Here is a 15,941-nt window from a genome sequence, read left to right as displayed (position 1 = left end):
GTGTTATTAAAAAAAAACTGTTTAAAAATGAAAAATATATTTATATTTGTATTTTAATATTTAGATTTTAAAAATCAATATTTCTTAATTTTTTTAACCACATGAGAACTACAGAGATATGGATAGGTGGAAATTTATCTAAATATTAGTGAAAAATATTAATTATAAAAATATATTAATTTATTTATTAAATAAATATTTTTTTTAAATGTAACCATAAAATAGGTTGTTTTTAACAACATGAGAACTATAGAGATATGGATGTGGGGTATCTAAATATTAGTTACATTTATTATTTATAAAAATGTGTTAAATAAATAAATAAACAAATAAATAAATGCATAAATAAATAAAAATATCTGATCATTTATTTTAACAACATAAGATTTAGAGATATTTTTTAATTTTAGTTGACTTAATATTTACAAAAAAATATTAAATAAATAAATATTTGTTTATTTATTTTAACCACATCAGAACTACAAAGGTAAGGGACATTTAAAAACAAAAAACATGTTTTTATATATTTTTTTTTTATTTTAATACTATTAAATTTTGGAATTACTTTATTGTTTTTATTTTTATTTTTATTTCATAAATGCTATTTATTTTTCTATTTTCATATTTAATATTATTAATTCAATTTAAGCACAATTTGTGCTGTAAGTGTGTTTATTTACAATTTTAAAAAGATACCATAAATGACGACTTGGATTTATGTGCTTTTCTGATACAATAGTGACTCTCACTTGACTCTTGCTTTTGCTTTGCACATTTTACCTGGTTCTGCTTTACATAACTGTGAAGTGATTAGCATTGTCTTGCCAATTAGCTGCAGTGGGTGTGGGTTTTCATGAGCTTTTGTGTGTTTTCATGAGCTGGATCTGAATGAATCCTGCAGGCCACTCACAGACAGACACTGGTTATTTAGGTCTACTTGTATCCCAAAGCACTGTAGCTGGTTTGAAAGTGTGGGAAGAGTGTCTGTGTTTGCAGAAATCTGCCTGCCTCAGCTTGATTTAGGTGATAATTACATAAGCACACCAGACAGTAGACACTTATTCCTGTTGGCCCTTTGATTGCTCAACCTACATTAGCACTGCAGCTCAAAGTGCCCCAAATCTGATTTTTTATTTTTTTTTCTTGCCTGTGATAGATTTGTTTTTGCGGATAACCATGTTATATGTCAAAATTCAAAATATTTCCCACACTAGTATTCAGCCTAAAGTGCAATTTAAAGGCTTAACTAATTATGTTGAATACAAGTTATGATAATTTGGCAGGTTATTGGATAACAGTGTATTGTACTATTGACCTTATTCTAAAATGCGGAAGTGCGCTCGTTTTTGCGATTGTTTTAAAAGAAATGACTACGAATAATAAACGGCAGAAAATGGTCAAACTACTTGCTCTACAAACAAGTGCTTTCATGACAATACAGACAAAGCAGAAAAATAGAATAAGAAAATATCAGTTTGCAACATCAAGCAAGCTGTTTTTACCATCTAAAAATCAATGGAAGTGAATGAGATTGGAAGTCTCAAGCCAAAAAGATTGAAATGACTGCGCCCACTCGTAAGCAAAGAATAAGGTCCATAGACAATTGAAAAATAAATAAATAAATACATAAATAAATAATAACATTTATTTAATAACCAATAAATAAGATAATAACCTTCATTTTTTATTTAATTTGTTTTGTTTTCTAACTGATTTTATTACAGCCAAACTAAAAGGTATATATAGAAAATATATAAAATAATCTAAAATGAAAGTTGAAGTCAGAATTATTAGCCCACTTTGATTTTTTTAATTAATTAATTTTTTTTTAATATTTCCCAAATGATGATTAACAGAGCAAGGAAATTTGTCAGAGTATGTCTGATTTTTTTTTTTTATATATGTATTTTTAAGTACCAAAAAAAAAAAATTTAAATATGCTTAAAATTCCAACATAATAATAAAAAAATAAAAAAAATACCTTATATAAATAATTATTTAAATTTTGCTCACTCGCGTAATGTGCTTGTCAACATGTCGTAAAGGCAAAATCCAAACAAAAATGGCAGAGAAACGTAAATGCAGTGATTATTCAGTGTGCAAAGAAAAATGACAGACCGTATGACAAAAACCTATTTAAATTTTGGTTTTATTGAAGGACAGAATGTGTCATTTGTGGTGACAAACTGGCAAACAACAGCATGAAACCAAGCAAAATTAAAAGACACCAGAAAAACAAAGCATCCAGAGACAATAAGTAAAGATCAGGAATTCTTTAAGAGAGAGAAAAAAACAGATGGCTCTGTTAAAAAGATCGACAGAGATCAGAAAAGCATTCGAAAGAGCAGGTAGTGATTTGCAAAAGGCCACTAAAGCTTCGTTTGACTGTTCGCTGTTGATTGTCAAGGCTAAAAAGCTGCATAATGTTGCAGAGGAACTAATCAAACCCGCCTGTACAGTATGTTGACGGAGAGGAGTTGAAACAGAACCTACTCATGTCTACCAATTTACCCACAACAACTACATGTCAAGATATTTTTATGGCTGTCGATTCTTACCTCACATCCTACATACAATCTGCCGTATGGAAATTTCATCACTTGCTGCATGGTTGGGACTACTGCAATGATGGATAGAAATAAGGGATTTAACAGCCGTTTGATGGAAAAAAGCCTGCAATGTGTTATTTTCCACTGTATGATCCATCACCAAGCACTTGCCAGTCCAGAGACCTTAGTGACACACTGGCAACAGTTGTAAAAGCCGTAAACTTCATTAAAGCTCGTCATACGTACAAGCTAGAGATTATTTGCGCTACTGTGTGAGAATGAAGGGCACCATATTCTTCTGCTACAGAGATTTGCTGGCTATCGCGCGGCAAAGTGCTTGTTCACATTCCATCATTAGTCAAAAGCATGCAACCCCAAGGTGGATATTAGCTTTGTGTTAGAAAAATTTGCTTTTGTGAAAAAAATCATATTAAAATTGACAGTGACTTTGTTATACAGTGTATATTCATACACAGATGAAAAAAAAACATTTATTAGTTTAAAAATATAAATTCCTGTGTATTAATGTAAAAATAAGGAAAAGGTTGGGAACCACTGACCTGCAGAACAAACAAATTTTCTTTCCGAAATTGAAAAAAAAAAAAAAAAAAAAAACGGGGGCTAATAATTCTGACTTCAACTGTATATATATGTGTGTGTGTGTGTGTGTGTATGTATATATATATATATATATATATATATATATATATATATATATATATATATATATATATATTGGTCTGTTAAACATTATTTGGAAATATTTTTTTAAAATGAATAAAAATGTTACAGGAGGGCTATTAATTTTTGACTTCATCTGTATTTTGATATTTTCTGAAAGTCTTATTGGTCGAGCTTATAAATATATCAAACATATATAATGTGTTTAAATCAATAAAAATGAAATAAATAAATAAATAAATAATGGGTAAAACAACATTCCATTTAAATTCATTATAACATATATTTGTGCAAAAATGATCAAAATGCTTATTCTGACCTGTGCTTACTAACATTTACAAAAGAGTACGTGTCCTTCCTCTTTCATAGTACCTGTCTGAAACACCCTTTCATTAATTTGAGCACATACTGCCACAATTTAATATCACACGTCCCAAATATAGAGGTTATAATGTGATTCATGAATCATGTTATGAATGAAAATGCATGTTGTAACAGCATAAACAATTCATTATTACAACCCTTTTCTACTGTGTCTCCAACAGAGCTTTTCTGGTGATCTTATGATTAGAAACATCCAGCTCAATCACGGAGGGAAATACGTTTGTCTTGTTGACACCGACGTCGAGAGCTTGTCTGCTGACGCAATATTGGTTGTTAAAGGTAGGAACAAATCTTACGCCATTGTATACATCCACATGCACCATATTCACCTGTTGATATACATATATTTACAACCGTTGAAGAGCTCCTCACGAGGTGTGTATTTCAACATAAGGCCACTGCTAATGTTGCAAGAGTTCACACAGTGCTAAATGTGTCACTTGGGATGTTTTATGGAGCCTGCTGCGTTCTTTTTTTTTGTGAGTCACATTGGTATTCATGGCCATTTCACATCACACTTCTGTCCCAGGTGTTTGGAGAGGAGTTGTTTATCATAGAGGATGTCTTTAATTGGCTCATTTACACATCGGCTAAGCAGCACGACGGGCCCCAGAATGCAGTGCAAATGAAGAGAAAACATTTAAATGGCAGAGAATTATTTGGAGCAGAAATGTGAATCATTTAGTCGCGCGTATGCAAGCATACACACATACAGTGGCCTACACTAATAGTGTCATCCTTGGTAAATTTGAGCAAATAAGGCTGAGATAGAAATGTCTTTATTGTTTAAATGTGTTTTATATAAGTTTTTGAATCTTTTAAAGCATAAAAAAATACCATAATATGTTTGCTGATGAACTTGAACGTATTTTTTTATCGAAAAAGGAACAATGCAGTCTGTTATTCTTTGTTGAAAATGTGATTTCTGGGTCAAAATTTCAGTGTTTGTTTGGTCTGTATAACACCACCCACTGCTAGTTTACTCAATCGTATTGCGGAACCCTGGGTTGCCTTGGTGGAAAGCAGTGTATTTGATTCCAGTCATAAAGGTTGCCTCCATGTACCTGTGCTGCATCAAATTGAGACGCAGATGCAGAGGTACAAAATCCACATGAGGTTGTTTTAGTTTACAAACAATGCAAATATTACAATAGTAAACATTAGCTGTGAAGTTTACATTGTAATGCTGGGTTCACACCATATGCGGAGCACCCTGTCACTTGCTGTAGTTTTACTTGTGGGATGTTTTTCACCTCAAGTTAATTTTCTGCTCAAGTAGAATTAAGCAGGTCGCACACCAGAAGCGCCGCTCGGCGGCGCGCCGCGCAGCGCCACACAGCGCCATGTATTTTAGAATTCTAAACATAGGTTTCTATCAGGATACACACAGCAGCGCCGCAAGTCGGCGGCTCTCGGCGGCGGCTCAGGACGCAGTTCATTTTTCAGCCGCGCCACAGAGCGCCATCTGATTAGTTTCATGTTAAATATTATTTGAATGTGCGCGTCTGGTGTGTGATACTTTAAACTGTCATGTACGCGCCGTGTCGCGGCGCTGAGCGGCGCTTCTGGTGTGCGACCTGCTTTACAGTATTTGAATTTGTATGGAAATCATGATTGAGGTTTAATTTTGCGCATTTCGTTTCATTTCTGCCACCCTGTGGAAACTTTCCTATTTAAAAATCTATGATATAAGACATATTTATTGTTTTTATACTATTTAGACACATCGTCATACACTCATTGGCCATTTTATTAGGTACTTAGGTATTAGGTATTTAGGCATATAGACATAGTCAAGACAATCTCCTGAAGTTGAAACTAAGCATCAGAATGGGGAAGAAATGTGCCGGTCTAAGTATTTCAGAAACTGCTAATCTACTTGGATTTTCACACACAACCATGTCTAGGGTTTACAAAGAATGGTCTGAAAAAGAGAAAATATCCAATGAGCGGCAGTCCTGTGACCGAAAATACCTTGTTGATGCCAGAGGTCAGAGGAGAATGGCCAGACTTATTCAAGCTGATAGAAAGGCAACAATAATTCGAATAACCACTTGTTACAACGGAGGTATGCAGAAGAGCATCTCTGAACACACAACATGTTGAACTTTGAGACGGATGGGCTACAGCAGGAAAAGACCACACCAGGTGCCACTCCTGACAGCTAAGAACAGGAAACTGAGGCTACAATTCGCACAGGCTCACCAAAATAGGACAAGAGAAGATTGGAAAAACATTGCCTGGTCTGATGAGTAAACAACATGAAGACATGGATCCATCCTGCCTTGTATTAACGGTTCAGGCTGGTGATCGTGGTGTAATGGTGTGTGGAATAATTTCTTGGCACACTTTGAGCCCATTCCTCATGTAAATATCACAACCTACCTGAGTATTGTTGCTGACCATGTCTTCTGATGGCTACTTCCAGCAAGATAACGCACCATGTCACAAAGCACAAAGCAGACTGGTTTCTTGAGCATGACAATGAGTTCACTGTACTCAAATGACCTCCACAGTCACCAGAACTCAATCTAATAAAGCACCTTTGGGATGTGATGGAACAGGAGATTCACATCATGGATGTGCTGCTGAAAAATCTGCAGCAACTGTGTGATGCTATCATGGTAAAACATGGACCAAAATCTCTGATATTTCTAGTATCTTGTTGAATCAATGCCATGAAGGACTAAGGCAGTTCTGAAGACAAAAGTGGGTCCAACCCAGTACTTGTAAGGTCTACCTAATAAAGTGGCTGGTGAGTGTATTTATACCCTTGTGAAACAGGAGGTTATAGTTGATTAATTTTATGTTAGTATCCAAGTTGTAATACAAAAGATAAAATCTATATACAAACATATTTTGTGATTCAAAAGTGTTTTCTGTTTATTTACAGTTGTGAATTGCATTATGGGATGTTGATCTCTGCTCTATCAAATTTTATTTTAAGTTACTTTTATTGACATTTTAACAGTTTGAAATAATATAATGTATAAGAAATAACATATAGAGAAATAAGTCTGGAAAATAACAGAAAATGTTCTGGCAGTTTATTACAAAGTTTTAGCACCGTGATATACAACACCAACCTAGACAATATATCACTTTAAATATATATATATATATATATATATATATATATATATATATATATATATATATATATATATATATATATATATATATAAAAATATATATATATATATATATATATATATATATATATATATATATATATATATATATATATATATATATATATATATATATATATATATATATATATATATATATATATATATATATATATATATATATATATATATATATATATATATATATAAATAGCTTTAAATTAAAAAGTTAAACAGCTTTTCCACAGCCTCCACAGTTGCTCATGTTTATAAAGAGTCCCAAACTGTCAATATTAGTGGACACACTATGTTGGCCTTGTTTAAACTCACAAAGCATGCTCCAACACAAAGTACTTGTCGTTTCTAACAGCACTCTCAGACAAATAGTGAGAGAGTTTCATCAATATGCAGGATGCATGGGCCGAATTTAATGTTTGAGCAGATGCAGAGTATAATCAAACTCTCCTAATGAATTGAATTCCTTCTGGGCGGTGTGATGGAGTCAGGTCCCCCCAGTCCTCCAGATCTGGTGGTGGTCGAGGAGGTCACAGACAGCACTGCCCAGCTGTCCTGGAGCCCCGGCCAGGACAATGGAAGTCCTATTACTGGATACGCCATCCAGGGCAGGACTCCCTTTACTGTTGGCTGGCAAGCTGTCGACACAGGTACTTCCGACACCACTGATATGTGCAATGTGGAACAAACTGCCAACCTCTATCAGAACTGTCTTCACTATTTAAATTAAAGTCATTAACTTGCTAATTTCCTAAGCCTTAGTCTACAGTGTTACCTGTTTTGTCTTGTTTGTTGGCTGCCTTGTTTTTTGTCTGTGATTTTGTCATGTCAGGAATTGTTATGTCAGTAGCTGCTTTGTGTTTTTATATGTTTTTTTTTTTTTTTCGTTTGACTCTTATACCTTTTGGTCTTTTTTGATTGTAAAGCCATTTGCTTTATAAATAAATAAAAATACAAATAGAAAGCTGCTTTGAATTCAGTGGTCAGCATATGAGAGACCAATAAATTAACTACCATTTTCTTTTTACTGTCTCGATTAACAGGTAATGATTGTCTATTATTATCAGGGCTATTAGTCCAGTGTTTCCCAACCTTGTTCCTCAAGGCACACCAACAGTACACTTTTCAACCCTTTCCTCATCAAACACAACTGAATCAACTCATAAGAACATTAGAAGAAACTCCAAAACCTGAAATGACTGGGTGAAATTAGGGAGACTTCCAGAATATATACTTCCAAAATATCAGTGTGCCTCCAGGAACAGGGTTGGGAAACACTGTATCAGTCAAGTAAAACCATATAACTTAAATATTTTTATAACTTGAAATAAGTGTTAATTATTCATTCAGAAATGTTCTTTTCGGCTTAGTCACTTTATTAATCTGGGGTCACCACAGCAGAATGAACCGCCAACTTATCCAACATATGTTTTACGCAGCGGATACCCTTCCAGCAGCAACCTATCTCTGGGAAACACCCATACACACTCATTCACACACATGCACTACAGCCAATTTAGCCTGCCCAATTCCCCTATAGCACATATCTTTGGACTTGTGGGGGAAACCGAAGCACCCAGTTGAAACCCACACCGACACGGGAGAACATGCAAACTCCACACAGAAACGCCAGCTGACCCAGCCGAGGCTCAAACCAGCAACCTTCTTGCTGTGAGGCGATTGTTCGAACCACTGCGCGACTGCGTCTCCATATCTCATTTTAATTTTTTTTTTTATCCTTAAAATACAGAAAGATCTGAAACAATGTAGACATGTTTGATTGTTGTTGTTTATAAAAATAATTGAAGTATTCATATAAAGACAGACATACAAAACGAACATGTAAAATACTAAAATTGATATTAACATAAAAAATTGCATTAAAACAAAACATAATAGTTACATAATACAAGCTACAGCAGGGAAAATACGTATTGAACACATTGCCATTTTTCTCAGAAAACAGTTTTAAAGGTGCTGTTGACTTGAATTTTAAAAAAGCAACCTAAGAAATCTATATATGCAAAGAAAAAAAAAATCTAATTAGTTTACAACTGAAGTTATGTGTAATTAAATGAAATGACACATGAAAAAAGTATTGAACACATGAAGAAAGGGAGGTGTAGAAATGCAGTGAAAGACCAGACAGCAGCTGAAATTTCACAGTAGTTATTCAGCAAGCCTCTGCCCTTCTTCATTGTAAATTAATACTAACTTCTTTACTCCTACATTAGAAGGATGATGAAGATGAAACCAGGGTGGACATTTCAGTAAGACAATGATCCAAACACAGCCAAAGAAACTTTCAACAGATTTCAGAGAAAGAAAATCAAGCTGTCGAATGGCCCAGCCAATCACCTGACTTGAATCAAATAGAAAATACAAAGTAAAGATCAGATTTTATGTTTGATGCTTGCATTGCGGCGACACAGTGGCGCAGTAGGTAGTGTAGCCTCACAGCAAAAAGGTCACTGGTTCGAGCCTCGGCTGAGTCAGTTGGTGTTTCTGTGTAGAGTTTGTATGCTCTCCCTGCGTTCGAGTATGTTCCCTCCGGATGCTTTGGTTTCCCCCTCAGTCCAAAAACATGAGGTACAGGTGAATTGGGTAAGCTAAATTATCCTTAGTGTATGAGTGTGAATGAGTGTGTGTGGATGTTTCCCAAAGATGGGTTGCGGTTGGAAGGGCATCCGCTGCATAATAACGTGGCGGTTCATTCCGCTGTGGTGACTCTGGATTAATAAAGGGACTAAGCCGAAAATGAATGAATGAATGAATTTTGCATTGCTTGGGTTTTTACCAAAAGCTGGTTCAATTCCATGTTAACAGCTCCTTTAAATAATATTAATCCCAGGAAAAAACATTACATGTTCAATACTTACAGTATTTTCTCCACTGTATATAAATCAGTTATATACAATAAAATGATGTTTAAATAATAGTAATGCTTCATTATAAACCTATTTTACTTCAGTATATTTTTATTGTGTTTTGCTGTTCAGTTCCTGAGGTGATCAATGGAAACACTCTGACTGCGACGGTAGTGGGTTTGAACGCTTGGGTGGAATATGAGTTCAGAGTGTTGGCCAGTAACAGTGTTGGAATGGGAGAACCCAGTCCTCCATCTACCAAGATCAGAACTGAAGATTCCAGTGAGTAAACCAGCGGTAGACTCTCTTCAATCTCACTGCCTTATTTCACACAGTCATTCAAATGGAAAGCGCTAAAGCAGCCCATACCTCCTCCCTTCTCCCTTTATCCGTCACATCCATCACTTTTATTTCACATGCAATACGCAAACCTGCTTTCTTTTTTTCACAAATATCTGATGAATGCTTTAAAGCAAGACACTGCAGGTGAATGGGGTAAAATATTAACATCTAGTTATTTTCATATGTCAGTTTTCTAAGATGTTATGTTCACATATGCAAATGACTTGATTAGTTCATTAAATATGCGCACATTTGCATACATTTCTAGCAAAAAAATCCCAAACACATAATGAAGTCATGTTCAAATCCTTGTTTCATTTTCGGTAATCTTTTTTTATTATTATTATCACTGCATAATTTATCAAATACTGCAAACAGCCAGAAAAAAAAATCACATTTCATTTTTTTTAAAATAAAATGCTGTATATAACCAAACAAATTACATATTAACACATACCTCTGATTTAAAATAAATAAATAAATATTTATGTGCCTTTGAAATGACTTAAATCAAACAATTGTTTTATGAAACACATTTTGATAATGTTTTTTTAAATACACTATAAAAAATTTAAGTCAGTACAACTAAAAAAATCCTTATCTCCTTTCACTTTTTCTTGTTCACTCAACTTTTGAAAACATCAGTTGTACTGACCTAAAATGTCTAAAGTTGTGTGAACAAAAAAAAAAAAAATCTTTTAAAAAATTGATACTTAGAAGACATTATCAGAACAAACAAACATGGCTCAGTTGAAAAAAACAAACAAAACAAAAACAGAGATACATGTTAACAAAACATGTATTAGACACAGAATTAGAAACAGGACAGGAGGTAAAACAACAATAACGGTAAACAAGACAATTATCAAAACATGCCAGGACAAACAGGGAAAAATGCTGTGTAATGCTTCACATGTAAAGCATGCCTTTCTGATTTTTCAACTGAACAATGTTTGTTTGTTCTGACAATTTATTATTTCTTATTACCAATTTCCAAGAGTTACAAGATAACAAGAGTTTTTTTTCAGTCAACTTTAGACATTTTAAGTCAGTGCAACTGATGTTTTCAAAAGTTGAGTACATGTCGGGGCAGTGCCAATAATGGAGTGGTTAGTACGTTGACAAATGGCACATTCACGGCGACCCCAATTCGATTCCTGCCTCAAGGTCCTATATGACGATCCTTCCTCTCTCTCCTCTCCCCATGTTTTACTGTCTTTACCCTCTGCTGTCCTATCAACTAAAGGTGAAAAAAAATGTTGAATACATGAGGAAAATAACTAAAGGAAATTTTATATATATATATTGTTCACTCAACTTCAGGCATACTAGTTCTGCAGACCAAACTATTTCAGTTGGCACAACTTAAATTTGTTTGTTACAGAGTAGTTCACCTCTCCAGAACTACTAATCTTATGTTAACCCAACTAAATTTATTTAATGATTTTTTTTTTGTATGACTGCCAAATAATTTAAGGTCAGTGCAGCTGATGTTTTCAAAAGTTGAGTGAACAAAAAAATGAAAGAAAATATGTATTATGTTTTTTTTTTTTTGGTACTGACTTAAATTTTACAGTGTATACACTAGAATTAAAAATCTACAAATTTAAACTGACAAAGCACAACAAAAGAAATAGGTATACACACATGTATTTTAGACTTCTCCTTTCATTGGACTTATGAAATGCTAAATGATTTATGAAATGCTAAAAAGCTCAAAATCTCAAAACTAAGAGGTGCATGAAAAATCAATATTCCACCTGCAGTATCTCACCCATTAAGAAGTGAAAGAGATAGTTTTAAGTCTTTTATGTGATGAAAAATTAAATACACTTTTGATGCTCAAACATGCAGTAAAAAAAATCCCAATCAGAGCTGTGCCGGCGGCGTTTTAATCTCTTCTTTGGGTTTTTGCCTGCAGTGCCTGACGCTGCTCCCACTGATGTTGGAGGCGGAGGAGGCACCAAATCAGAATTAGTGATAACATGGGAGGTAAGTCATTTGTCAGATTTTACTGCTCCCTCGGCCAGCCTGGGCTAAATGCCGGTGCTTAATTGTGTAGAATGAAATGTAGCCATTTTATGATTGCGGCCCACACCAAGACCCATCCCCTTCTGGCCTCCGGACTGCTAGCTTTAATACTTCTGCTCCAAATGAAAGTCAGCTGAGGGCCAGAGACTTTCTTTAAAGTTTATTTCACTCGCAGATAGGCTTCATTCTATTCAGATACATCATGGAGGAAATAGGGCTTCAGCAAGGGAAATGTCTGACATTCATTTGCTGTCAGGCGTAAGAAATACCTTTAGAAATGCTTTCATTTGAAATTTCAAAGCCTTTCAGGGAGCTGTAGTGGTGATTTGGTGTATTTATGCTAACTTAAATGCTAATGTGTTTCGGAAAACCAATTTTACATCATATTCTGCAACTCTACCCTTCCAAAAGTGACTGAAGTTGTGCAATTTCAGCAAAAGTGGAATAATTCAAACTGTAAAAAAAAAAAATTTGTACTGCTGGTTAACTAATGCACTTTTGAGTATAGAATATGTGTATACACTGTGCATTACATGTACATAAAATTATTATTATTTTCAATAATCTTATATCATATTTATAACAGTTTTCCTTCTTTAAGCTGACAACTGGAGTCCTTTGAATCTTTCACATATACTCTAAAAATGCTGTGTTGCCCAAAGTTGGTTCAATTATGGACAAACCCAAATTTCCGGTTAAACCTTAAATCTTAATTAAATTTACTTTTTATCTCAGCTGTTGTACTTTGACTGGCTGTTTACAAGACAATGATTCCAGCCAAAATCAAAATAATTGTAAGCATTTTCCCTGTTCGTTTACACAACTATGATGTTCAGGGGACTGGAAAAGTACATTTATTTTATTTAACAGGGACAATGTTCATTAATCAACAGTAAAACTGTAAATAACCCAGAGTTAGCCACAAGGGCTGATTTTCATCTGTTGCTGAAAACATGTTTCAAACAGTGCAAGTTTTTAAAAAAAGCAACTGTTAAACACTTGAAAACAAAAGTCTGTGAAAACGATGATGTCATGTATATTAGAGTTAAGCATGAACAAACACACAATAATGGTGGAATACATGGTAGTGTTGTTGTTGCTCAAGTGGTGGTTAATGCTTCTTTAGCAAAGTGTGGATTTACTTCCCATAACCTTACCAATAGTGGAGATGCATCATACACACAAAGCAAATTCTGCATACAGTATAAACCAGTGCTGATAAAGCATGACCTTCCCTACACTGTTCACTAATAAGTAGTTTACTATTTAATTTCAGTAACATTATTGACTAATATGAAAATTTTCATCTGATTTATATACAATAGAGTTTGTTATATATTCTGTCTTTTTGTCTTTTAGCAAAAATCAAGAGAAACAAAACATATCTACAATTTTGTTGAAATATTGTAGTTTGTATATTTTTGCAGTAATTTGCATAAATTTAAATGCATTATCTTTCCATTTCTAAAGGTGTTCTGTGACTAAAATATTATTTTAATAAATATATGTTTAATAAATCTTCCAAATGCACCAATATATAGAGTATTAATCATATTTACTGAGAAATGGATACAAATATTTATTTTTTAAAACTGGGTGTAGTCATATTTTGCTGAGCACTGTGTATTATATGATAGACTTGCTTTGATTTCCGAGTGGATTTATTTGAATTTGCAATTTAAACATGAAGTAAAAGTTTAAAAGTTTTAGTTGTTTAAGTTTTAGTTGTGTTACTTCCAAAATAATGCTATACACAGTAAATCATTAGATTTTTTACAAAATTCTGCACAGAGAAAGAGAAAAAAATGTCCGCAGATTCTGTTTGGCCCTACTAATAAGGTGACAAATACTGGCCTGGTTGTTTAAGCAGAAACTACTGGTTGTTTAAGCAGATATGTAAATGTGGATGGTTTTTAAAACATTTCATATTTTTTAATTTTTTTATTTATTTAAAACAAAAGAAAAAGAAAAAATGTTTCCTTTTGAGCTAAATAACTTGAAAGTAAAATTTACTGTAGCCTACAAATGTGGTTATTTTAACCCAAATTTGGCTAAAACATAGATTAACATAACCACTGAATTTAAAAAAAAATTAAGTAAGCAGATAGGTTTGTCCATATTAGAACTATATTGGTGCTGTAACAATGCAGCAGTTTTTTTAAAGAATTTATTCTACAAATTTAAGGCCATAAAAACGGCATGCATAATAATAATTTTAAAAAAAATGTCTTGAGAGGAAGAGCTCTTAGGCTAAGTGCTAATAAAGCCCTGTTGTCATGTGGGTCAGTTGGTTTGTTGACCTCAATTTGTTTTAATATCACTATAGTTTTGTGTTCCACTCTAAGCCTGTTCCAGAGGAGTTGCAGAACGGAGAGGGTTTTGGTTATATCATTGCTTTCCGGCCAGTGGGAATGGTGACTTGGACCCGTGTGGTGATTTCAGCACCCAGCCTCACCCGCTATGTTTTCCGCAATGACACCATCCCGCCATTCTCACCATTCAATGTCAAAGTGGGAGCCTTCAACAACCGCGGAGAAGGACCTTTCAGCACTATTGCAACTGTGTTCTCCGCAGAGGAAGGTACAGTAGTGTTTTCAAATGTTTTCCTCATTAAAAAAGATAATTACTTATATGGATTTTAATGCCATATTTGGGTCAGACGGAAAGATGAAAGTGGGTTTCAAACATCAAAGAATAAAAGTAGTAATAGATTTTTGACTTCATTTATTTTTTATACATTATTAATTAAATTAATTATATTAATTAATTTGTTTTGTTGAGAGTAAACAAAAAATAGATGTTATACACTGTTTCATTATTTAAGTCCTCCAGCATAATAGCTTTTATAGAAAAAAATCTTGTCAGACTTATTTAGTAAAGTAATCAAAGTAACACATCACAACCCCAAAATATTAATACATTGGAATATTAAATCTTTAAACATTGCCAATATTATTCAAACTACTTTATTTGACCAATTGGCTGCTTATTTTCATTTGACATATTTTTAAATAATGTCTAATTTATTATGGGTAATTTCACCCATATTAATTTTGACCTTATTATTATTATTATTATTATTAATATTTATAAAGTTTTAAAACGGCAATTCAGTAATAATTTGGAGTTGTGATGTGATACTTTAATTCGTGTGCTTAATATTGTAAGTCTGACAAGATCTTCGTTATAAAACCTATTATGCTAGATGACCTAAATAATAAAAACTGTATAAAAGCTAAACTATTTTTGTTTACTCTCAACAAAACAAAATAACTAATTAAATTAACCAATAATATTTATTATTATTATTATTATTATTATTATTATTATTATTATTATTATTATTATTATTATTATCATTATTATTATTATTATTATTATCAGTAGTAGTAGTAGTAGTAGTAGTAGTAGTAGTATTGAAGGCTTGTTGTAAGTGGTTTAAGGGTGCTTTCACACCTAGACTTTTGTTTCGTAACCTGGCACATTTCCCCAGTTAGCGTGGTTTGTTTGGCATATGTGAATGCAGCACTCATGCTCGGATCTGCAGCAAAACAATCACTCCCAGATCACCTGAATAAGGTGGTCTCCATTCGATTAAAACAAACTCTAGAGCGAATCAATTATAGTGAGAAATCAAAACGATCCCAACCAGGCTATATCATAGTGTATTTTAGATAAGTAATTGATAAGTAATAGGCATATATGGCTATATGAAGAGAGAATTATGAGTCATTATGATGTCATTATGATGTCATTCCAACCGGTAAATGTGCGTTTCATGTGAAATACGAAAAGTGAAAGCATGTTAGCTATTAACAAGACCTGTGTATCCGTTAAGAAAATTGACCAAACAGCAATCTTATCTGTTACTTCTTTCTATAATGTAAAGCCTAAAATGCATAAGAGAACTGCTATGTGAGAAAGTCTTACTTCTGATTTAT

General features: G+C 33.4%; 2 protein-coding genes across 7 annotated transcripts in view; one reads left to right on the top strand and one right to left on the bottom strand.

Moving 5' to 3' along the window:
* The window catches only part of LOC147836458 (uncharacterized), a 455,522-nt gene that overhangs the window by 203,497 nt on the left and 236,084 nt on the right, over nucleotides 1–15,941 (bottom strand). The gene's annotated exons all lie outside the window — the stretch shown is intronic.
* The window catches only part of cntn3b (contactin 3b), a 136,656-nt gene that overhangs the window by 100,388 nt on the left and 20,327 nt on the right, over nucleotides 1–15,941 (top strand). Inside the window, exons 14-18 of one of the 2 annotated variants that reach the window (XR_015494061.1) lie at nucleotides 3,776–3,893; nucleotides 7,252–7,410; nucleotides 9,760–9,909; nucleotides 11,891–11,961; nucleotides 14,327–14,580. Coding sequence is in view for 1 of the 2 variants with exons in the window: in XM_087257904.1 (XP_087114030.1) it covers nucleotides 3,776–3,893; nucleotides 7,252–7,410; nucleotides 9,760–9,909; nucleotides 11,891–11,961; nucleotides 14,346–14,580 (733 nt within the window). In the remaining variant the exon portion in view is untranslated. The remainder of the gene's footprint in view (nucleotides 1–3,775; nucleotides 3,894–7,251; nucleotides 7,411–9,759; nucleotides 9,910–11,890; nucleotides 11,962–14,326; nucleotides 14,581–15,941) is intronic. The other variant, XM_087257904.1, reaches the window with a different exon arrangement.

This window comes from Danio rerio, chromosome 6, assembly GCF_052040795.2.
Source record: "Danio rerio strain M-AB ecotype USA chromosome 6, GRCz13ab, whole genome shotgun sequence".
Classification (NCBI taxonomy): domain Eukaryota; kingdom Metazoa; phylum Chordata; class Actinopteri; order Cypriniformes; family Danionidae; genus Danio; species Danio rerio.
This window is presented reverse-complemented; position numbering and strand designations above follow the sequence as displayed.